We start from the raw sequence: 23,265 nt of genomic DNA on the forward strand, positions 1-23,265 counted from the left end.
GATGTGGCAGATCTCGTTCCAGAGTCGGGAGCGTGGGCATGACCGGGACCACACAAGGCACGGCGGGCCATCGGGAGTCCCGGGCAGCAGGGGCAGCAGGCGGACTGGGGAGGGAGGCTCCTCCCTGGTGGGGATGCAGAGTTCCTGCATTGGCCTCCGAACTTGAACTGAGTTCTGTGAGATTTTCCAGATTAAAACAGGAGTTGTTTTTCTCCACAAACCCATTCTGTCTGTTCTGCCCCACATCTCCCAGGCCCTGGCTCCCTGCCTGCTTCCACTCCACTCCCACCCCTGTCTGCCGGAGGCCCGGCCAGCTCAGGGCACCCTTCCTGGAACTCCAGCTCCTTCCCCAGCCCAGGGCACGAGCCCATCAGGCCCCTCTGCCCCCAGGACCCTTGCATCCCATCCACACCCTCCATGTCCCCAGCCCGGCCCAGGCCCTGTCTCAGGGCTCACCTGGCCCACTGCCACTTTAGACCGAAGACGGGCGAGGGGAGCCCAGGGTCCAACAGCAGGTGTCCACGGAGGTCTGCCCTGGGCCCTGGGTGGGCAGAGTGTGCAGCCCCCATGCTCCCGCAGCGTGCCTGTCTCCCCGGTCACGAGCCTTGGGCTCAGGATCGTCCAGGCAGCCGGGGTGAGTTTCTGGCAGCCCGGCTCAGTCCCCCCAGTGCCCTTGGCACCACCCCGTGCTTCCGCCACATCCAACAGACCGGCCTGGGCCAGTTCTTCCTACCCCACCCCATCCATCAGAAGCCCCTGCCTGCCTTCTGAGAGCATACTCGAACAGCTGATATGGGGGCCCGTGCTGGGGAAGCCGGGTTCAGGGAAGGGGGGACGGATGGATTGATAAACAGACAACCACGGCCAGAAACAAAGCTGCCTGATATTAACGCGGTGGGCAGGGGATGCCACATGGGAGTCCGTCCAGGGGCCGGCCCGTGCCCACCTTCACGGCCGCCTTGTCTTCCTCTTGTAGATGAAGATGACGCCAACAGACTAGGGGAGAAGGTGATCCTCCGCGAGCAGGTGAAGGAGCTCTTCAATGAGAAATACGGTCAGTGCATGAGGAGTAGGGTCTGTGGGGCAGGGTCTGTGGGGCCAGCCTTCCTGGGCAGCCCCTCCCTCTACAGCCAGCCTTGGCCGCCTCCAGTTCCACCCCCAGCTGCCCTGCCGGTGACTGGTGGGAGCTGACCCCTCACTTCCCCGTCCGAACACTGGGAAAGAACCCATCTGGGGCGCCCAGGGCAGAGATTGCAGGTCAGCATTTCCGCTGCTCTAGGGCCGGGCCTTGCGGCAGAGGCCATGCATGGCCCACGGCCAAGTGCTTGTGTGTGCATCTGCCCAACACACACTTAGCCGTGAGGACTCTGGGGGAGGGCGTCCGATCCCTGCCATCCTGGGGCTCGGAATCTGTGCAGGGAGGTGGTCAGGGAATAGGTAAGGGCCATGCGATGCTAGGGGAAGGCACCCAGGGTGCCAGAGCAGAGCCCAGTTGGGACAATTAATAATATGGTTACTGGGCGCCTGGCTGGCTCAGTGGGTGGAGCGTGCAACTCTTGATCTCAGGGTCGCAGGTTCGAGCCCCACCTTGAGTGTAGAGATTACTTAAAAATAAATTCTTAAAAATAAAATAAAATCTTAATAATAATAATAATATGGTTACAGTCGAGCTTTCTAGATCATTGAGTGCCAAGCTATGCTAGATGCTCTGTATACATTACATTTTATTTGATGAATTTAGTAGTATTTCCATTTTGCATTGTAGCAGGGAGACGGACGTAATAAAAAATATTTTTAAATAGAATTTCAGAGAGTGATAACGGAGAAGACAAAACAGTAGCAGGATAAGGGGTTGCCTGGGGGGTGGGGCAGGAATGCCCCTGGGAGGATGGGACGTGCGTTAGCCAAGACTAGAGACTCGAATGTCAGGAGGGGACACACATTCCAGGAAAAGCTTGCCGGGCAGCAGGGACAGCTGGGTGACTGGGGACCAGCAAGGAGCCCAGAGGGCCTGGGGTAAGCAGCCGGGGGAGGCCCCCAGTGCACAGGGAGGGGCGGGCAGGCCTAACAAGGAGTTGGGGTTTCGTTCTGAGAGTGAGAAGCGACTCTGCTGGTGTTTGGTGGGGTCGTCTCTTTCACTTGTCATTGTGAAATCAAAATTCAGACACGGACGAAAATGGGTATTGGTGACCTGCCACGTCAACCAAAGCCAGCCCCTGTGATCACCAACATTTTGCCAACCTGACTTCTTCGGTGTCCATGTACACACTTCGGAATTTTTGAAAACACACCCAAGACACCCTATCCTATCATCCATAAATAACTTAAGTAAGGACTTTGTAGTTTTTCTACCATAATAGTAGATTTTAAGCAGATATCACATCTCTTGTTTATCAGTTCCGGGTACGCACACTTAACATTGCACCAGGCACGCGCCAAAGTGCCTGTTTTATTGCCAGCACTGGGTATTAGGTTTATAGTTTTGCTAAGTGGATTTAAAAAAAAAAAAGAAGGTGTGTGTATTGATTTTTAAACTCTGTAGTACGGTGGCCGCCAAGCTGGACCATGCCAGGATCCAGCCCTTTCCCCGGGGGGCGTGGCCTCTCACAGGGGACCTCCTCCCCTCGCGCTGACCCACCGTGTCTTGTAGGCGAGGCCCTGGGCCTGAACAGGCCTGTGCTGGTCCCGTACAAACTGATCCGGGACAGCCCAGACGCCGTCGAGGTCACGGGCCTGCCCGACGACATCCCTTTCCGGAATCCCAACACGTACGACATCCACCGGCTGGAGAAGATCCTGAAGGCCCGAGAGCACGTGCGCATGGTCATCATCAACCAGCTCCAGTGAGTGCCCCCAGCACCCAGCGCGGGGTGGGCACAATGGGCCGGGGCCGTGGGAGAGGGGACTGCTTGCATCCGGTGGGGAAACTCCCAAAGCAGGCCCAGCCAGGAGACGAGAGAGACGGAGACAGATGGACAGACAGACAGACTGGTGCCTCTTGCTTGCCCAGATTCCAAGAGACAGATAGCTTAACACTCTCATCTTCATGGTGGGTCAGCTGGGACACAAACCCAGCTCTCTCACTCCATCTGGGTCACTGTAACACAATACTACAGACCAGGAGGCTTATAAACAACACACATGGACTTCTCACAGTTCCGGAAACTGGGAAGTCCAAGATCAAGGTGGTGGCAGATTCAGGGTCTGGTGAGGACCCACTTCCTAGGTGACCATCTTCTTGGGGCGCCTGGGTCACTCAGTCTGTTAAGCGTCTGCCTTCAGCTCAGGTCATGATCCAGGGTCCTGGGATCGAGCCCCGCATTGGGCTCCTAGCTCAGCGGGAAGCCTGCTTCTTTCTTTCACTCTCCCTTTGTGTTCTCTCTCTCTCTCTCTCTCAAATAAATAAATAAATAAAAATCTTAAAAAAAAAGAAAAGATTGTATGTATGGTGACAGATGTTAACTAGACTTAACATGGTCATCATTTCACAATATATACAAATATGGAATCGTAATGTTGAACACCTGAAACTAACACGGTATTATTATGTCAATTATGTGTCAGTTACATGTCCTTTATGTCATATGTCAATTATACCTCCATAAAGGGGCGCCTGGGTGGCTCAGTCGTTAAGCGTCTGCCTTCGGCTCAGGTCATGATCCCAGGGTCCTGGGATCAAGCCCCGCATCGGGCTCCCTGCTCCGTGGGGTGTCTGCTTCTCCCTCTCCCTCTGCACCCCCCCTCTGCTTGTGCTGTCTCCCTCTCTCCCTCTCAAATAAATAAATGAATAAAATCTTTAAAAGAAATTATACCTCGATAAAAAGAAAATACACACAGCAAACTTGGGAAACACGAAAAGGTAGAAAAAAAGAAGGTCACCATATAACTGTCCTCTTCAGGCCTAATACCGTGATGCACTAACTTTTTCCCCTATGCACATTTTCTTTTCAATTTTACGCTCGATGTTTTAGATTTTTTTAAGATTTTATTTATTTATTTGAGAGAAAGAGAGAGCGGGGTGGGGGGCAGAGCAAGAGGGAGAAAGATCTCAAGAAGACTGTCCTGGGCATGGAGCCCGATGCGGTAACCCTAAACCAAGAATTGGCCACTTTAGAATTAAAATATTTGTATATATCCAAAAAAAAAAATGAAATGATTAAGATGGGTTTCAAATAAAAAGCATTTTCTCTCCCACCTACTGTCCACCCCCTGAAGCAACTACTAGACAGTGCAAGAAACCACAGCAAAAAAATGCTCACCCCCCCATAGGCGTACCTCCCAGAAAGAACCGCCATTCTAGAACTTTCCTTCCCCATTTCCACGTTTCTTTTAATGCCTATTAGATTTTTATTTGTGGCAAATGAAACTGAGATCATACAGTATTTATCTGTAGACAGTAAATAAAACTTGCTGTTTCTTGTCTGGCTGTCTTGTTACACGCTCGAACATTATCCACGTCCCTGAGGATTCCCTTTAGTGACTGACCAGTCATCTGAATAGATAGACCATAATGTCCTTTTCTGATGGACATCTAGGCTGCATCTCATTTGGGAGGGGGGTTCATACAAAGAATGCTAAAAGTAAAACAATAAAATAAAAATTAACGCATACATAAAAAAATAATAGTGTGATGAATATCCACTTCTATAAATCTAGGCACACACTTTTTTTAAGTTTATTTACTTAAGTAATCTCTACACCGAATGTGGGGCTCGAATGCACGGCCCCGAGATCAAGAGCCACATGCTCTACCAACTGAGCCAGCTGGGGATCCCTAGGCACACATTTCTGACCACTTGGTCAGGCGACACCCTCGACTTCTAGACCAGGAAAGCGGGCCCCAAGGGGCGATTGGCCTGGCAGGGCACTGCCTGGTCTAGGGGGGATGCCCACCGTTTCCATCCGGGTCTTACCTCACGCTCCAGCGGCGGTGGGAGCATCTCGTCTCGTGAGAGGTGTCACCCATTTTCAGGGGGCAGGTGGGAAGGAAGAGGGGAAACCTCATTTTTCTAACTGCCACCTCCTTTCTTTTTCTTTTAGACCTTTTGCAGAAATCTGCAATGACGCCAAGGTGCCAGGTAAGGCGGAGGCTGGAAAAGCCGCCTCTCTGCCTCTCAGGGACCAGGGTCTGTGGGTAGATCTGGTCCGGGTGGCTTGCGGTCGGTAGCTGACCACCCAGAGGGGGTATAGTGCTCCCTGCCCAGTGGGTCCACAGGGAGCCTGCAGGTGCCCGCCAGAGGGGGCCCGGTCACAGCACGGCTGAGTGTGTCACATCAACGGGAGATGAGGAGGGTCAGGCTGGAGCCAGGAGGAGGGGGCGGCCGGTGGGATCATGGAAGCCACCTGGGGGGGAGAAGGACGCTGTGTGACCAGCAGGGGGAGGCAGGCCGCATGGCCGAGACTGGCTGGGGCCGGTGGGGGGGGTACCCCACCATTCTGCCTGCATTTGCAGGGCACATACCTGCACCAGACACTGTCTCTTAGAACCCTTGGGTGCACAGGAAGCTGGGAGACCATCTGGTGCCATGGTTCTGCCTGAGAAGATGCACCGTAGAAACGGGGGAACGTTCCTCAGAGTGACTGGGAGGCGCGCCGCTGATTAAAATACACAGATCTAGTCCCAACCACATTGTGCAGCTGGGAAGCTGAGGCCCAGAGAGGGAAAGGGGCTTGGCAGGGCCACGTGGGGGGTTGGTGGCCACCTCAAGCCATCCATCCGAACTGCAGGCCCAGCAGGTGCTTAGTGGGGACCGTGATGGGCCCCATCCTGGCCTGAGACCTGAGGCCCCAACTCCAGCTGGGTCCAGGTCCCCCTGGAACGGCACGGCCTAGGGTGGCGCAGCCCAGCCAGGAGCCACCTCCCTCTGTCCTGTGCTGATCACGGGGGCCAGGTGAGGCACCAGATTCGCGGGTAGGGAGGTGACAGGTTTGGGAGCTGTTCCCAGGTCAAAGGCAGAGATGCAGAAGGCCCTGCCGAGGCGTCGGGAGGAGAGTTTAGGACAGATGCTCAGAGGGCAGATGCCATGACTTGCATCCACCACTCCCTCCCACCATGGCCATCTTTAGGGTCTTCCAGTGACCCCGGGTTGGCTGTGACCTTGGGCCAGCACCTCTGCCTTCCTGTTCATGTGGGGCCCCCTACAAAAATCCCTTTTCTCTGGCTGAGCTCCTTCTGTCCCCAGAATCTTCTGTTTCCCAGGATGTCTGTTTATGCCATAGTCACAGACCCCCAGCCTCTGATTTTTCTTCATCAGCTGGACAAACAGCCACCTTATGGGCTCAGCCAGCCCTCATGCCATGTGATTATCACCCATGTGATTGTCACCCAGTCTGGTTTCTACTCAGTGACCTGGCCCGTTCATGCCATGTGATTATCACCCAGTCTGGTTTCTACTCAGTGACCTGGCCCGCTCAGTCAAGCACTAAACCCTACTTGTGTGGCGCACGGTTGCAGATCTTTTTTCTAAGTCTCATATATTCCTATCAATTTAATTCTGCAGCAACAGAACCCCGGCTGAGTCCTGCCCTGTGCTGGGCTGGGTGCTGGGCTCTTTCATACACAGTAACCTCCTTTGAGTCTCACATCACACGGTTTTCCCCATTTGGCTCAGAGAGGTTAACCGATTTGCCCGGGGTCACACAGCAAGGGTTGGCAGTAATGGGAATTGGAATCTGGGACTTCTGACTATAAACCTGAGTCTCTTTCCCCGGGGACACTGCGTGCTGTGAACTGTCATCTGTCAGCATTCTCAGGTTGGGGTCATCACACATCCACAGTTAATAGTAGCAACAATATGGATACCAGCTCTCAGTTGCTGAGTATTTCTAGGGGCCCAGGCATATTACCCACGGGAGCCTGGGTCTCCCTCAACATTTCACTCGCAAGGAAATGAAGGCACAAGTCTGAGTGACTTGAAGTGACTTTCTCCAGGGCCCGAGGCCGAGCCCTTCACTGCAGAATGCCGGGCCCTGGGAGTTCTGGGGAGGCCGGCCCCCACAGGCTGGATGGTCTGGGGATGGCATAAGGAGGACATGGGCCTGAACTGAGCCCGCTCGGGGGGCACACCTGGGGGGTGAGGCTCATGTTAGCAAAGGCAGGGAGGGGAGCCACGGGGCTGTGGGGCCTGGTTAAGGACAGAGGTTGGAGGGCTGGGCCTCGGCCGCCGGTGGGGGAGAGGGGGGTGGTCTGGGGGGGTCTGGAGCCTTGAATGCCGAGAAGGGGGCTTGAAACCTGAAAGCAAAAGCCTTCTCCCGAGGGGTTCAAAGCCGAGACCCAGCAGCAACCTTTTCTCCCCCAGCCAAAGACAGCGGCATTCCCAAGCGCAAGAGAAAGCGGGTCTCCGAAGGGAACTCCTTCTCCTCCTCCTCCTCGTCTTCCTCCTCCTCATCCTCTAACCCGGAGTCCGTGGCGTCCACCAACCAGATCTCACTCGTGGTAAAGTTGCACAGATCCGGACCTGACCGCTCGGCTCTTTGGCCTTCACCCCGCACACGGGCAGGGCTGTCTGCTCTGGGGCGCGGGTTTGGGGTGCAGGGAGGCACTGGGCCCTGAGTGGGGCTCCGCAGCCTCAGGGCTGCAGACACGTCTGCCCGATCTCCTCAAGAGATAGTCCAGCCCTGTCATCGGCTGCTCACGAGCCCCCGGGCCAGGAAGTCACACCTCCGCTGGGCAGGTGGGCAAGCGGGAGCCCGGGAGAGGGTAGGGGGCTCCCCTGGGCGGTGCCAGAGCAGGACCCCGAGCAGACAGACTCTCGGCTCCCGGGCTGTCAGAGGCTAGGTTAATCTCTGCACTCACCTCACGAGCTCCGGGCCCCACCACAGCCCTGTGAGGTGTAGGTGTTACCCACAGGGTGTGGAGGAGGGAAATAGGGGTCAGCGGCTAGTTGGTGGTGGCCTCACTGCGGTCAGCCGTGGATGGAGGACCCACCTGCAGCCTCCTGTCCCGCCGTGTGGTTGGCCTGGGTTCTCTCCCATCCAAGAGGAAAACCCCATGAGGGGCACACACGCATGACAGTTCTTTCTGACTTCAAAATACTAGCTTTGAAATCCTGAGTCCTGTGGGGAGAATATTGGAGCACCTTTGAAAATGATTTGGGGATTTATCGTTTGACCGTGCCCCCCCTTTAACCGCTTCCTGGAAAAAAAACCCAAAGTTCGGCCGTACCTTTCTCCCCACCTAGGAGTGCGTACACGGGGTCCCTAGCTCTTCCCGCATCCAAGAGCCTTGCGGAAGTGTGGAAGGCCTTGTGGGCCAGGCAGAGGCGGCCTGGAGGGAGGGGGACAGACTCTCTGGGGCATAAGGACGGAGGGGGCTGAGTGTGTGGGGATGACCACCTGTTCTGAGCCACTCCTCAATTTTGTCTGGTCCACATGAATAGCCCCTGGGACACAGGTGGGAACAGGTCAGAAGGCCTGAGCCCAGGCTCCATGGCCATCAGTGAACTGCGTGACCTTGGACAGGTCATGTTCCCCTCTCTGGACCTTCAGTGCCTCAAAATGAATCGCATCTGAGAAGGCCCTTCAGAAAGCATTGCTAAGTGGTCTGGCGGTCTTTCCGTGTCACCCGGAGTCCTAACCCAGACCGTTTGTCCCCCTCTCTCTAGCAATGGCCAATGTACATGGTGGACTATGCCGGCCTGAACGTGCAGCTCCCGGGACCTCTGAATTACTAGACCTCAGTGCTGAATCAGGACCTCACTCAGAAAGACTAAAGGAAATGTAATTTATGTACAAAGTGTATATTCGGATATGTATCGATGCCTTTTAGTTTTTCCAATGATTTTTACACTATATTCCTGCCACCAAGGCCTTTTTAAATAAGTAAAAAAAAAAAAAAAAAAAAAAAGCCTGGCCCTTGCTCATAACTTCTGCGTATTCTCGTTTGGAATTACAACTACAACTGTCACTGGGATGAGGTCAGGAAACCCGGCTCAGACGGCCTGCCAAGGTCCCCCTTTCTTGCCAGAGCAGAGGCCATGTCCCTGACCGCTGGGCCCTGCTGTCTGGGGACAGACTTCTCTCATTTCTCTGCCGCTGGGGCCGCGTGGCCTCCCGATGAGGTGGCACGGAAGGCCAGGTGGCAGACTGACCACCTGGCCTCAGGGAGCGCACAGGGTGGAAGGGGGCTGTCTTGGTGAATTAGCAGGGGACGTCTCAAGCGTTAAGTATGATCATCAAGCCTGGACTCTCCGTGGCTGGAGAGAAGGCACCCTGGCCGAGGGGCTCTGGATTGGGCCCGGAGGGGTGGGGCGGATTTTTGATAGAGCTCAAGGGCATCTGAGCAGAGTGATGGGTCACAGCTGTGTTTCAGCAAGGCCACTTTGGTGGCAGGTGAGAAGATGAAGGAAGGGGTAAGACTGAAGGCAGAAGGACAGGTCAAGAGGGCCCGACAGTGGGCAGCGGCCCCGTTCACCGAGGCGGGGGAGGCAGGGTGCCCTGGGAGCACAAAGCAGCACCGAATCTAGAACCATCTCTGAAGCGGAGACTTGAAGAGCACAGTTGGGGTTGGCAGGGCAAAGCGGGACGGGGAGGACAGGACCATGATCTAGGAGAGTCACTTGTGCCAAGGCTGGGAGGCTGCCCGAGACTTTGGGCGTTCCAGGAACAGGGAGTGGCTGGAGGTGAGATTAGCGCTTGGTGAGGATGCTCAGCGGGCTGGGCAGAGCCCAGCTGAAGGGGTGAGTGGGGCAGAAATGCAGCCTGGGTTCTTTGGGCTGAGGGCTGAGCCGTGCACCCTGGGGCTGGCCCGCATCCCTTTTTTCACCCGCCTTGTGGAAGTGTGTAAGGCCTGGGGGGGGAGGGGGGCACCACCGGATCTGCATTATAGAAGGGCCCGCCTCCTGAAGGAGAAGCTGCAAGACCACAGGGAGGCTCCTGTAATTGTTCCAGAAGAGCTGGCCCGGGGCCCAGCCAGGTGGAGAATAACAAGGAGGTCAGCCTACAGGACTTGGAAGTCAAATGGACAGGAGCGCTGGGGCAAGGAGGGGTCACGGTGACCACAGGGTCTAGCCAAGGGCCAGAAGCAGGCCCAGGACTCGGAGGAGCTCTGAGTCCTGACTCAGCTAATTACACGATCAAAACAGGCCGGGAGCTTCTGACTCAGCTAATTACACGATCAAAACAGGCCGGGAGCTTCTGCCAACCGGTGGGATCAGCCCGGTGCCCAGAGCCGGGAGGGAAGGCCCCAGGCCAGCCTTCCGGACTCCGCTTCCTCCTGGAACGATGCCAGAAGCCACAAGGCTGGCACACAGCGCCCCAACTGCTCCTTTCTGCTGCCACCACCTCCCTTCCCCATCCCAGGGGCCCCGGGACCCACCAGGACCCTCCACCCCACCTGCAGACCCCTGCCCCTTTCCAGGATCGGAGCTGGGGCGTCCCCGCCATTCATCACCGCCCTTAAGGCAGAAACTCTGAAATCGAAGACGATCTGGCAGCTACCACCTGGCCTTCAGCCCCCGCTCCTGGAGGCCAAACTCCCCTGATCTAATCCCGTGTCTCCCCCGGATTAGACGCCTCGGGTGCTTTTCCTGCCCCCCAGCACTGAGTGCAAACGTCTCCGGCCCGGCGCTCCGGGCTCTTCCCCTCCGTCCCCTCCCCTGCCTCTCACCCCACCGCCCGTCCCCTTCCTTCTCCACCGCGTCCCCGGGCCCGGCCCCCCGCAGCCCCCCGCAGCCCGCTCCGGGGCCGGCTGGCGCCTCTCGATTGCCCAGAGACGAGCCACCGCCCCCGCCCAGACCCGCGGCCGCGGCCGGAAGTGGCTCCTGCCCCGCGGGCGTCTGCGCGGGAGGCGGGGCGCCCGGGGAGGGCCCGGGAAGCCGGGCGCTGGGGCCCGCGAGCCTCCGCCGTCTGTCTGTCTGTCTGCCTGCGCTCGCGCTGTGCCGACGCGTGCAATGAGGCCGGTGGTGCAGCAAAGCCTCGCGCCTTGGGGCCCCACCCCATTGCACGAAAGCAGAAGGGGGACACTCCCCCCCACCACCCCAAGGCAAAGCCCTTGAACCCAGAGGTGTCCTGTGTCCGTTCCACCCCGTCTCGGGAGCTCTGCGCTCTGGACGGTGTGTCCGGGCCGAGGGCAGAGGGCGCGTTTGGGGGCCGCTGGGCCGCCCGCCCCCCTTCGCTTTGCCCGCGGTGCCCGCCCAGCCCGGATCCGCTGGGGATGCCTTCCTCTTTCCCGCAGGCAGGCCTTCTTCCGGCAGAAGAGCCCAGATGCTGTTTATGCAACCTCTCCAGAATTTCAGTGTACTGTACTTTTTAAAGTGATTTGATTCAAAGCACTCATTCTTTAATTAAAGTTCATTTAGCTGCCATCTGTCTGGGTTCAAAATGGCTTCGTGTTTTGCAACTCTAAATGAGGATTGTTACTGGATTTGTAAACACATCCACCAAAAAAAAAAAAAAACCAACAACAAAAAAAACAACCACAAAACATTTTCAAAAGTAATAAATGAGGAATGTGCTGAAGGAGTGTTAGGAGCTGCATCTTAAACATTCTAATTGCTGGGGAATGTATTCTGGTGAGTACATAATCATTTTATATACAAATCTTTGTACAAAAAGCTGGTATCAGTGAAAAGATCAAGATTGTAGAAAATGCCGGAATTATGTCTGACTGAAAACAGTAATAAAGCAATAATCAGCGCAGGGACAAAGCTAGGGTGAGGCGGGAGGGGAGGCAAGGGAGGGGCAGCTCTCAGGCACCAGCTCCCCTGCAGCCATGCTCCCTCACCACCCAGGTGCGTCCCTTCTGCTATAAAGAAGAGGGTGATCCTGAGCTCCGGTGGCAGGGTCCTCCTTTAAGGGGTCAAAACTTTATGGAGCACCTGGCTGGCTCAGTCCCTAGAGCATGTGACGCTTGACCTCAGGGTTGTGAGTTCAAGCCCCATGTTGGGCATAGAGATTACATAAAATTTTTTTTTTAAAGATTTACTTATTTAGGGGCGCCTGGGTGGCTCAGTCGTTAAGCGTCTTCCTTGGGCTCAGGTCATAATCCCAGGGTCCCGGGATCGAGCTCCACGTCGGGCTCCCTGCTCCGCGGGAAGCCTGCTTCTCCCTCTCCCACTCCCCCTGCTTGTGTTCCCTCTCTCGCTGTGTCTCTCTCCGTCAAATAAATAAAATCTTAAAAGAGACAGAGAGCGCACGCCCGGGAGGGGCAGCAGGAGAGGGAGAGAGAATCTCAAGCAGACTCTGCGCAGAGCATGGAGACTGCTGTGGGGCTTGACCTCACCAGCCTGAGATCACGACCGGAGCCGAAACCAAAGGTCAGGCCCTTAACCCACTGCACCACCCAGGCACCCCCAAAATAAAAATAAATTTTAAAAAATTATTAAGAGTTGTTTACTGAGCCCCATGATGCAGAGTCTCCTCCCGTCCACCTAGCCCAGTCAGAGAAGAGGAGAAAAGATGGAGAGGAAAAGTAGCCTTTTTTTTTTTTCTTAATGCTTCATGTAGTGGCCCAATGAAAGGGGGATGGTCTTTGGAAAAATATTAATGATTTTTCAGTGGGGAAACTGAGGCACAAGGTCAGTGGAAGAGCAGGGCTGGAGGCTGGAGAGTCTCAGGGCAGGCGGCTCTCAGGATGCACCACTCTTGTCAGCAATGTCCTGGGTGATGTCTGAGGATACCAAGTGGGGATGTGGGAAGAAGCTGGGTTGTGGATTAAAACAGGACCCAAAGACCCTAAGACTCTCTGCATGATCTGGCCTCTTCCCCGTGCCCCTCAGAGGTCAACCTCAGGGCTGTCTGCATATGGGGTTGGGGGTCCTTCTTCCATTTCCTCAAAACGACCTCCCTTCCTTCCCAACTCAGTGGTACCTCTTTCCTATTTTACCTTTCACTGAAATGTCCCCTCCTCAGAGAGGCCTTTCCAGAACACCCAGTCTAAAGCAGATGCTCCCCACCCCATAATTTTTTTTTTTTAAGATTTTATTTATTTGCGAGAGAGAGAATGAGAGACAGAGAGCATGAGAGGGAGGAGGGTCAGAGGGAGAAGCAGACTCCCTGCCAAGCAGGGAGCCCGATGTGGGACTCGATCCCGGGACTCCAGGATCATGACCTGAGCCGAAGGCAGTCGCTTAACCAACTGAGCCACCCAGGCGCCCGTCCACCCCATAATTTTTACATTTCATCTCCTTTTTGTAGAATCACGTTACTACTGCCGTGTGTCCTAATTTATTCTCTGGGCAGTCATTTTCCGGCTGTCTTCCCTGCTCTAAGCTTTATGATGGCAGAGATGGTGTGGAGCGGGCTCACCGTGGTGCCCGAGTACTTACCCCAGAGCCGGGACGGGCGTTCTGCTCACTGGGAGCCGCCTGGATGCATGAATCAATCACACTCACTCACCCCTCCTGGGAGCAGAATCTGCATGATCCCTTAGCTCTCAGTCCTTCCACGTGACTCCAGTCATCTTGCCCCCCGGCCTTGCCTCCACCCCCAGAATCCCTTATGGGGGAACCATGACAGGTGCCTCTGCCGGCTCCTTCACCATTAAAGCTTGCTTTGTTTATTTCTGGTCAAGTGTTTGGACTCCAGAAGCCCTAGATTTCACACCCATGTCCCTGAAACAGCCCACCTGATGCAGGGGATAGGATTCAGGAGAAATGTTAGGGGCCAGAGAGGCAGAGGAGGCGGCTCCGAGGGGCCCCAAAAGCACTCTGCGTTGCTCACACTTTTGCAGATTATGGTCCAAACGCTACTATATACCAAATGTTTACAATGTCACAGCCATTAGGCAAGACTCTCTGTATGCTGTTAATCCTCACAGCCCTGCCAAGTAAACAGCGTTCCTTCCTTCCACGGATGAAGAAGCTGAGGTTCAGAAAGATCAAGGGCTAGATCCGGGGTTACACAACCGGGAAAAACTAAGCACCAAGCCAGGATTCAAAGCAAAGATTCAAGGGGCGCCTGGCTGGCTCAGTCAGAGGAACCTGCAACTCTTGACCTCCAGGTCATGAGTTCGAGCCCCATGGTGGGTGTAGCGATTACTTAAATAAAGAAATAAATAAACTTGGGGGGTGGGGGGAAAGTGCTTAAAAAAAAAAAAAAAAAGGCGAAGATTCGAGCCACCGGTCCACCCCAGGGTGGATCCTGTACCCAATTTCCCTTCCTGGAGGGAATGGGAAAGCAGTGGGCACCTTCAGGCTGGGGGAAGCTTCTCTTCCGGTTTTCCCCTTGTTTAAAGAACACAGGTTCATTTGAAAAGGAAGAAATGAGAACCAGCTAGTTCAGGCTTGCTCAGAGCACACACTGCAGGAAAGGGACATCAACAGGAGGCCAGGACTGGAGGGACACACTCACACACACGTATACACAGCCACTCACACATACACAATCTCACATACACACACACGGTCTCATGATACACACACATGCACACTCACAACAATCACACCCACCCGCACATATGTAGTCACACTCACGCATATGCTCACAAACATACACTCATGCACGCGCATGCACACTCACAACACAATCACACCCACCCGCATACGTAGTCACACTCACGCATATGCTCACATACACTCATGCACGCGCATGCACACACACTCACAACACACAATCACACAGTCACACTCATGCATATACGGTCACACACATACACACACATTCACACTCATGCACGTGCACGTACACACAACACATGGTCACACTCACACTGGCCCAAACACGCATGTACTCACATATGCACACTCACAGATAGACTCTCACACATACGTGCATGCAGACGCACACTCAAGCACACTTAAAAACTTCTTAATTAGAGGAGGTGTCACAATCCCCAATTGCAGTGTAGTGCTTGGCTTGCAGATATTCAGAAATTGGCTTCTGGAAAAAGAAAATGCAGCATCGAGGAGCGAACTCAGCCACAGATCTGAGCATGCGCCGTCCGTGCTCATGCTCGCCTCTTCCGGCCTCTGCTGCCCCAGGAGGAAAGCCACAGGCCTCCCCCCGGCATCCAAGGCCCAGCCCCCAACACCTTCTTATCTCCTAGTGTGCCTTGGGCTCCAAACAAACCATGTCCTCACTGTCCTCAGAACATTCTAGAGCCTCTCATACCCCACACCTCTGCCCAGGCCTTCTGCCTCATGGACCCTTCCCCTTTCCTTTGCCTGACAAGGGTCTGTCCTGCCTTATGATCCAGTGGAAAGGTCCTCCGGAGGCCATCCCAACCCAGTAGGTGTTCTCAGACCCCAGGTGCTCTCAACACCCTGCGCCATCGTCCCCTGAAAAAGATACTGAACACACGGCCTAAAACACGAGCTCCTAATATCTCCTAAATATCCCCCAGCAAGAAGAATATTCTTTTGTTCTCTGTAGCCTTGCACACGTAATGCTATGAAGTCTGTTCGGATCCTCTGCCCATTTTTTTTTTTTTTAAAGATTTTATTTATTCATTCGAGATACAGAGAGAGCGAGAGCATGAGCAGGGGGAGAGGCAGAGGGAGAGGGAGAAGCAGGCTCCCCGCCGAGCCAGGAGCCAGACGTGGGGCTTGATCCCAGGACCCTGGGATCCAGGACCCGAGCCGAAGGCAGACGCTTAACAACTGAGCCACCCAGGCGCCCCTCACTTTTTTTTTTTAAGATTTTATTTATTTATTTGACAGAGACAAAGCGAGAGAGGTAACACAAGTACAGGGAGTGGGAGAGGGAGAAGCAGGCTTCCCACTGAGCAGGGAGCCCGATGTGGGGCTCGATCCCAGGACCCCAGGATCATGACCTGAGCCGAAGGCAGACGCTTAACGACTGAGCCGCCCAGGCGCCCCACTCTGCCCATTTTTTTTAATTGGATTTTTTGCTATTGAGCTGTATGAGTTCTTTAGATATTTTGGATACTAATCCCTTATCAGATATATGATTTGCAAATATTTTCTCCCACTCAGGAGGTTGTTGAAGTCTTTTTTTTTTTTTTTTTTTTTTTTGGTCTCTGATGTCCTTCCCAATGAGCTTTCCCTGCTCTGCCCTCCTGTGCAGTCCTGTAGTTGGCCCGCCCTGCGGCCGCAGTCTGCTTCTATCTCTTTTGCTTCTGGTTCTTTCCTTCTCTCTCTCTCTTTTGCTACTGCCCCACCTCTTATCAAAAGAGATGCTCCTAGGGGCCCCTGGCTGGCTCAGCCGGGAGATCATGTGACTCTTGATCATAGGGTCATGAGTTCGAGCCCCAAGTGGGCATAGAGTTTACTTAGTAAAAGATTTTTTTTTTTTTTAAAGAGAAAGAGATACTCCTAGTGCTCTGGGTGAGCTCACACACTCACAACACCCATTAGGTGAGGGGCTTCCTCTGCTCCAGGACCTTGGGCATCCTCAGGGCATCCTCAGGGCAGCCTCAGGGCCTCAGCACTGTGGTTCCCTGGGTCCAAAGGAAGAGAAGAGTTTGAAGAAAATCTGGAAACAGGGAAGGGACTGCAGAGCTTAGGGGAGTTAGCTGCTGTGTCTTCAGTAGATCTGGGAGACATGGCCTCTTGTGTTGGCTGTCAAGGGCAGGAGATCGAAGTGACGACCGTGTCTTCCCAAAAGGCCATGAGCCCTTTGGAGAGACAGTTCATTGGCTCATCTGGTCATTAAACAAGCATTCATAGGGGCGCCTGGGTGGCTCAGTCAGTTAGGCGTCTGCCTTCGACTCGGGTCATGATCCCAGGGTCCTGGAATCGAGTCTTGTGTCAGGATTCCTGCTCAGCAGGGAACCTGCTTCTCCCTCTGCCTGCCGCTCCCCCTGCTTGTGTTCCCTCTCTCTCTGACAAATAAATAAACAAAATCTTTAAACCAATCCATCAATCAATCACTCTGGTTGCTGTGAGAATATAAAGCATTCCTACAACTCTCCAGAACACAACAGAAAACACACAACCCAGTTAAAAATAATGGGCAAAGGGCTGAAGTGGACATTTCTCCAAAGAAGATATGCAAATGGCCAATAAGCACAAGAGATATTCAACATCATTAGTCATTAGGGGAATAGAAACCAAAACCACTCGAGTTACCACTTCACACCCACTAGTGTGAGCAGAAAGAGTTAGGGGTCCCCGGAAAAAAGAAAGATGAGGCATGGCTTTTTTTTTTTTTTTAAGATTTTATTTATTTATTTGAGAGTAGAGAGAGAGAGCAAGCACGAGCAGGGGTGAGAGGCAGAAGGAGAGGGAGAGGGAGAAGCAGATTCCCTGCTGAGCAGGGAGCCCTATGCGGGGCTCGACCCCAGGACCCTGAGATCATGACCTAAGCTGAAGGCAGGTGCTTAACCAACTGAGCCACCCAGGCACCCATAGGCATGGCTTTCTTGACATAAGATACGTCATTTTAGGGCCCACAACCCCTAACCCCCGCCACTTTACGATCTATGCCTGACCAGCACTATTTGCCCAAAGCATATTGCTTGCAGAACTTCCAGGGATATCTTGCAAATTGCAGAATAGGCCCCGGTAGATAATGATTTCTTAAGGGAACAAAAGAATGTAAGAACAAACTGCCACTGTCAGACCAGGAGATAGCCTAATCATATCAGGGACAATAAATCAGTGGTAAAGCTCCCAGTGCTGATTCAAAAGTAAAGATTGACCTGACACACATTCTTGACTTATCTCTACCAGATTAAAACTCAAATGGAGGCGCAGAATTGGCGATGCCGACCCTTGCTGGCCCTCATGCCTTGACCTGGACAGACAGATCACCTTAAGATGACTTTTGCCCCAATTCCTTGCTGAATTCCCCGTTGCGCAAGCCCCTTTGTGAATCTGTATGCATGCCCAGCTTAAAACTTCCAGTTCTGTGGCTCCAGGAGACGCCACTTTGGGAAATGGGTCCAGTGTCCTTCACTTGTTGCAGGCAAAACACTTGCTTTTCCTATTCTTTGGCTCGGTTGTCTTTCGACACCCACCAAGAGGCAAGCCCAGTTACGGGTAACGCTAGGATGGCTGTTATAAAAAAAATAAAACAGAATAAAATAAAATAAAATAAAATAAAATAAAATAAAATAAAACAGGACAACAAGTGTTGGCGAGCATGTGGGGAAACTGGAACCTTCATGCATTGCTGGTGGGAATGTAAAATGATGGTGCAACTCCTGCGGGAAACAACCTCTCAAAAAGCTAAACACAGAATTGTCATATGACCCGATGTGATACTGTCATCTAATAAAAAATATGTATTTCGGTTTTCACCTGCATTCCTGATACCAGCACCTAAAATCCTTGGAACTTTCTGATAAGAGCAACAAAGGTGTCTTTTGTTATTCGTAACAACCTTCAACCACACCCAAATTTATGATAATGAAGTGGCTTTTGGAAAGCCCCTAAAGATGGCCCTGTCCTGACTCCCGCGGAAGAGATGGGGCTAGAGATTGAATTAATCACCAACGTCAATGGTTTAATCACTCATGCCTATGCCTAGTTTTGGAAAAACCCCACATTATCTGGTGACCCGGAAGCATAGACCAGAAGTATAATTTTAGTGGAGAATAGCAGAGTGGTCCCTTGTCACCCAGCAATTCTGCTCTAGGTATATACCCTAAAGAATTGGAAGCAGGGACTCAAACAACAGATATCGGTACACCCACGTTCATTTGTGGTATCATTCACAGTAGCCAGAAGGCAGAAGCAACCCAAGTGTCCACCCACGGATGAATCGATAAGCCCAATACAGTCTAGCCACACAATGGAATATGATTCGGCCGTAAGCGGGAATGACACCTGCTACAACACGGGAGCTCTTTGAAAACATGCTATGTGAAAGCCGTCAGACAGAAAAGGACAGATAGGGTATGGTTCCACTTGGATGAGGTATTGAGAACAGGCAAATTCACAGAGACAGTAAACAGATTAGAGGTTACCAGGGGCTGGGAGGGGAGGAGGAAGAGGGGAGAATTACTGTTTAATGGGGACAGAGTTTCTGCTTGGGATGATGAAAAAGTTCTAGAAATAGTGGTGATGGTTACACAACATCAGGAATGTACTTAATGCCACTGAGTTGTGCACCGAAATGGTAAATGTTATGCTATATCTTTTTAAAGATTTTATTTATTTATTTATTTATTTAAGACAGACAGACAGACAGAGAGCATAGGCAGAAGCAGACTCCCCAATGAGCAGGGAGCCCGATGTAGGGCTCGATCCCAGGACCCTGGGATCATGACCTGAGCTGAGGGCAGACGCTTAACCAACTGAGCCACCCAGGCACCTCCACGTTATTATATTTTTACCACAATAAAAAAATTCTTTTTTTTTTAAGATGTATTTATTTATTTATTTGAGAGAGAGAGAGCCGGGGGAGTGGCAGAGGGAGAGGGAGAACCCACAGACAGACTCCCCGGCTGAGCGTGGAGCCCAATGCGGGGCTGGATCCCAGGACCCGTGGAGAACATGACCTGAGCCAAAACCAAGAGTTGGTCACTTAACTGACTGAGCCACCCAGGTGCCCCCCCAAAATTATATATATATATATATATTTTTTTTTAAAACATAGCCTAAGTGCTCCATGTTTATTCTATTTTTATTTTTATTTTTATTTTTTTTAAAGATTTTATTTATTTGACAGAGAGAGACAGCGAGAGAGGGAACACAATCAGGGGGAGTGGGAGAGGGAGAAGCAGGCTCCCCGCTGAGCAGGGAGCCCAATGTGGGGCTCGATCCCAGGACCCTGGGATCATGACCTGAGCAGAAGGCAGACACTTAACGACTGAGCCACCCAGGCGCCCCCCAAAATTATATTTTAAAGCACCGTGGCTGCTGTGTGGAGGAGAATGGTGCCTTCTAGATTAGCCCCCGGTCATCAAAATAAAATTCCCTCCTTCCCTTTTTCCCACCACGCACACATGCTGGTAAAAAGCGGTAGTATGAAGCCTACCATCCTAGGTTGGCCATTCGAAGACTCCCTCCTTGTCTCATCCTGAGCCCACCGGGTGATCTGAAGCCCCTCGGCACGCAGGTGGGCATCTGAGAGACCCAAGCTTGCCTTGATCCAACCCAACCCGCTGGTCCCGGGGAAGGAAGTCCCCCAGAACATTTCACGGCTCGTGAAGCTCACCCCCAGCATTCTGGGGGCTGCCAGAGACAGCGTGGCTTTGTGGAGGGCTTCCCGTTGAGGATGGCAGGACCCCTGCTGGGTCTATGAGAAGTGCCACGACAGCCGAGGCCACCACTGCAGCCCCCACAGATCCCCCAGCGGCCACTGGTGCCAGGAAGAGGAAGAAGGCATGTGCAGCGCCGAGTGGGGACTGAGTAGCTCTCCCTTTGAAGGAGGGAAGTGGAAATTCTCTCTTCCTGGATCATGGGGCTCCATTTTCACATATATATCCTCCACGTGCCACCTTCCAGCCAGCTGCTCAAGGGCCCAGGAGTCCGGCTCCTCTCCCAGACCCAGGTCTGGCCCACGGAGGGTGTGCTTGGGCCAACTGTGATGAACGTATGGGGGCTGGAGGCCACAGACACCAGCCTGGGAGCCCAGAGAGGCCCAGCCATGGCCCAGGGTGACCCGCAGGAAGTCGGTGGCTGAGCCAGGATTGGCACGGGGTACCCCCCTAGCCCTGCCTTCTCAGCTGGTGAGTCACACACAGGCCCTTTCCATGGGGAGTTTCTTCTTTTCTCCACTCTCCTCTCCTCCCTCGCTTCCCTTTCTGGAAAATCGGATTAGAACTTTGAAAGCTGAGCCGTCTTAGGATCGGGTTGCCAGATTTAGCAAATAAAAATACAGGATGTTCGGTTAAATGGAAATGTTCGATAAGCGACCAAGAATTCTTGAGCGTAAATATGTTCTGTGTGATATGTGGGTCATAACCCAGTTCCGGAAAATGGCAGCCTCCCTCCTGGGGCTCCTCCAGAACCGGCCGGGCCCGGCCCAGCTGAGCTGCCGGCCCTTCCATGGCACACCTTTGTTTGATCCCAGAGGCTCTCTGCTTGTCCCTGGCTGCCGGAGGTTCGGCAAGCAGGAGCCGTCCAGACACCTGCCGCACGGTGTTGCAAGGGGAAATGAGGAAGCTGCCCAGACAGCCAGAGAGAACAGGAAACCCCTGGCTGCCACAAGAGAGGAAATCCTGCGGGGAGGCGGTTGCGGGGGTGGGGGAGAGGGGAGGCGGGTCCAAGACCATAGCCCTGTCGCCCCCAGCCCCTGGGCTGCACAGGGGCCCAGCACAGAGTGGGGGCCATGAAGGCTCCAGGAAGCAAAGAGCCACCGACTAAGAAGACATATGTCATGCCCACAGTCAGCAGCACAACACTGTGACTTGGTCTAGACCCTGCTCAGAGCCTATAAGGTGGGATCCAGCCACAAGCCCAGCAGGGAAAGGAGTGGAGGCCTGCCCCTGAAAGCAAGGACCCATGTCCGGGGAGCCCGGGATGAGCGCCGTGGGCCACAGCCATGCCCAGTCACAGGGCAGGGCGCCCCCCACCCCCGCCTTGCACCCCCAGGCCCCGGATCCCAGAGTCCAGCTTCCTCTGGCAACTTCCCTTCCTGACCAGGCTGCACCTGCCCCTCTGGGCCTCCCGTGCCCCGATGGGGTCCCAGTGGTCTCCCGAATGGCTGGGCCTCCACACCAAGGCCCGTGGGACAAATCTGGAGCTGGTCGTGTTGGCTCGAACAGCAGAGCCCTACTGATCCGCTCCATTTCCTCAGCCTGTCCACTCCCGGCTCCCTGCACTCGGCACGGTACCTGCCCCGGTCACTGAGGACCAGCTGGCCCTGAGCTGGAGCCGGCCGAGCGATAACCAGTGATTCCAGAATGTTCTGCCATTGTACCCTTTTCCTTTCTTCCTTTCCTATATATATATATTAGTGTATTTGATTCTTCCTCTCTTTTTATAAGGTTTGTGGACATCATTATTATAGTGTGTCACAAAATTAACAAATGTTGGCTACAACGACGTAAACGGAGTAAAAAATAAAAGCTTCGTAACCTCTTCTTTGCCTCCAGTCTTACCCCTTGGGGTTCGCTGCCAATGTTAACAGTCAGATACACATCCTTCAACGTCATTAGGCTCACACAAGTACCCACACACATACACAACCCCTGACTTTTCTCTCTTTCTTCTTTTAAATGAGAACGGATTGGGGCGCCCGGGTGGCTCAGTCGGTTAAGCGTCTGCCTTCGGCTCAAGTCATGATCTCAGAGTCCTGGGATCGAGTCCTGCATCGGGCTCCCTGCTCAGCGGGGCATCTGCTTCTCCCTCCCCCTCTACCCCTCCCTGTGCTCGTTCTCACTCCCTCTCTCAAATAAATAAATAAAATCTTTAAATAAATACACACACACACACACACACATATATATATATCCTTTTTCTTGGGGGACAACAAGCATGGGGTCACACGGTGAAGGGTGTTGCAGCCGCAAAGGCACATGGCCATGTCTCCATGCTTCCCCATCCTGACAGTGTGGCTTTGGTCCCCACAGTCACCAGATGGCTCTGCCCTCTACACACCAAGTCTGTGCTCCACCAGGAAGGAGAGAGAAGGCAACAGGGTACAGACACATAACAGCTGACTCTGATTAAAAGCGCATACATGTGGGGCACTTGGGTGGCTCAGTCGGCTAAGTGTCCCACTCTTGGTTTTGGCTCAGGTCATGATCTCAAGGTGGTGAGATCAAACCCCGCATCATGTTCCATGCTCAGCGGGGCGTCTGCTTGGGATCCTCTCCCTCTACCCCTCCCCCCCACTTGCTCTCTCTCTCTCTCAAATAAAATTTTAAAAACTGTTTTTAAAAAAATGTATACATGTTACTAGAAAACCAGTCATTTTCTTTCCTGGGGATTCTGCTTCTATCTCATTAGCCAGAAGTACGTCCTGTGGTTGTGCCCAGCTGCAAGGGAAGCGAAGAAATCGAGATTTAGTTTCGAAGCTGGGAACACGGCCTGTGAATAAGGAGGAAGGGGAGGAGAGATGTTGGGGAGCCACATCCAGCAGCTCCTCCCACAGATACCGTCCGTGGGACTCTGCAACCGTTTTGCTCCCCACTCGATGGGTCATGAATCTTTCCGGATTCATGTCCAGGTTGACCTCACGGACCTACCCAAAATGGTACAACAGTCCCACAGAATGGTATCGCCCTCCTTTCTAGTTATACCCAATATTTTCCTAAAGCAAAGGCAGGGGCGATAAACACCCTTGTAGATACATCCTTTGGTGCTGGTGCTTCTGTTTCTGAAGTTCAGATTTCCCCCAAAGTGGCTTACTGAGCGAAAGAGTGGTATGTCCGTTGCTCTCGATCACCATGGAACCATGACCCCAAAAGTTAATAGCTTAAAATAATAAATTCACTGGGGCTGGGGCACCTGGCTGCCTCAGTCGGTAGAGCAT

The 23,265-nt window shown here is 53.4% G+C and overlaps 1 protein-coding gene across 2 annotated transcripts in view; it reads left to right on the forward strand.

Annotated features, from left to right (window-relative positions):
- The window catches only part of GTF2IRD1 (GTF2I repeat domain containing 1), a 104,665-nt gene extending 93,416 nt beyond the window's left edge, over positions 1–11,249 (forward strand). The window contains exons 23-29 of one of the 2 annotated variants that reach the window (XM_032430842.1): positions 977–1,054; positions 2,651–2,843; positions 5,041–5,078; positions 7,299–7,435; positions 8,604–9,133; positions 10,124–10,238; positions 11,174–11,249. In XM_032430842.1, coding sequence (XP_032286733.1) covers positions 977–1,054; positions 2,651–2,843; positions 5,041–5,078; positions 7,299–7,435; positions 8,604–8,672 — 515 coding nt within the window. In that variant the 3' untranslated portion in view covers positions 8,673–9,133; positions 10,124–10,238; positions 11,174–11,249. Of the gene's footprint in view, positions 1–976; positions 1,055–2,650; positions 2,844–5,040; positions 5,079–7,298; positions 7,436–8,603; positions 9,134–10,123; positions 10,239–11,173 lie in introns of those variants that run through there. The other variant, XM_032430843.1, reaches the window with a different exon arrangement.
- The last annotated feature ends 12,016 nt before the right edge of the window (positions 11,250–23,265 follow it).

The sequence above is a fragment of the Phoca vitulina genome, unplaced genomic scaffold, assembly GCF_004348235.1.
Source record: "Phoca vitulina isolate PV1807 unplaced genomic scaffold, GSC_HSeal_1.0 scaffold45, whole genome shotgun sequence".
Taxonomy (NCBI): Eukaryota; Metazoa; Chordata; class Mammalia; order Carnivora; family Phocidae; genus Phoca; species Phoca vitulina.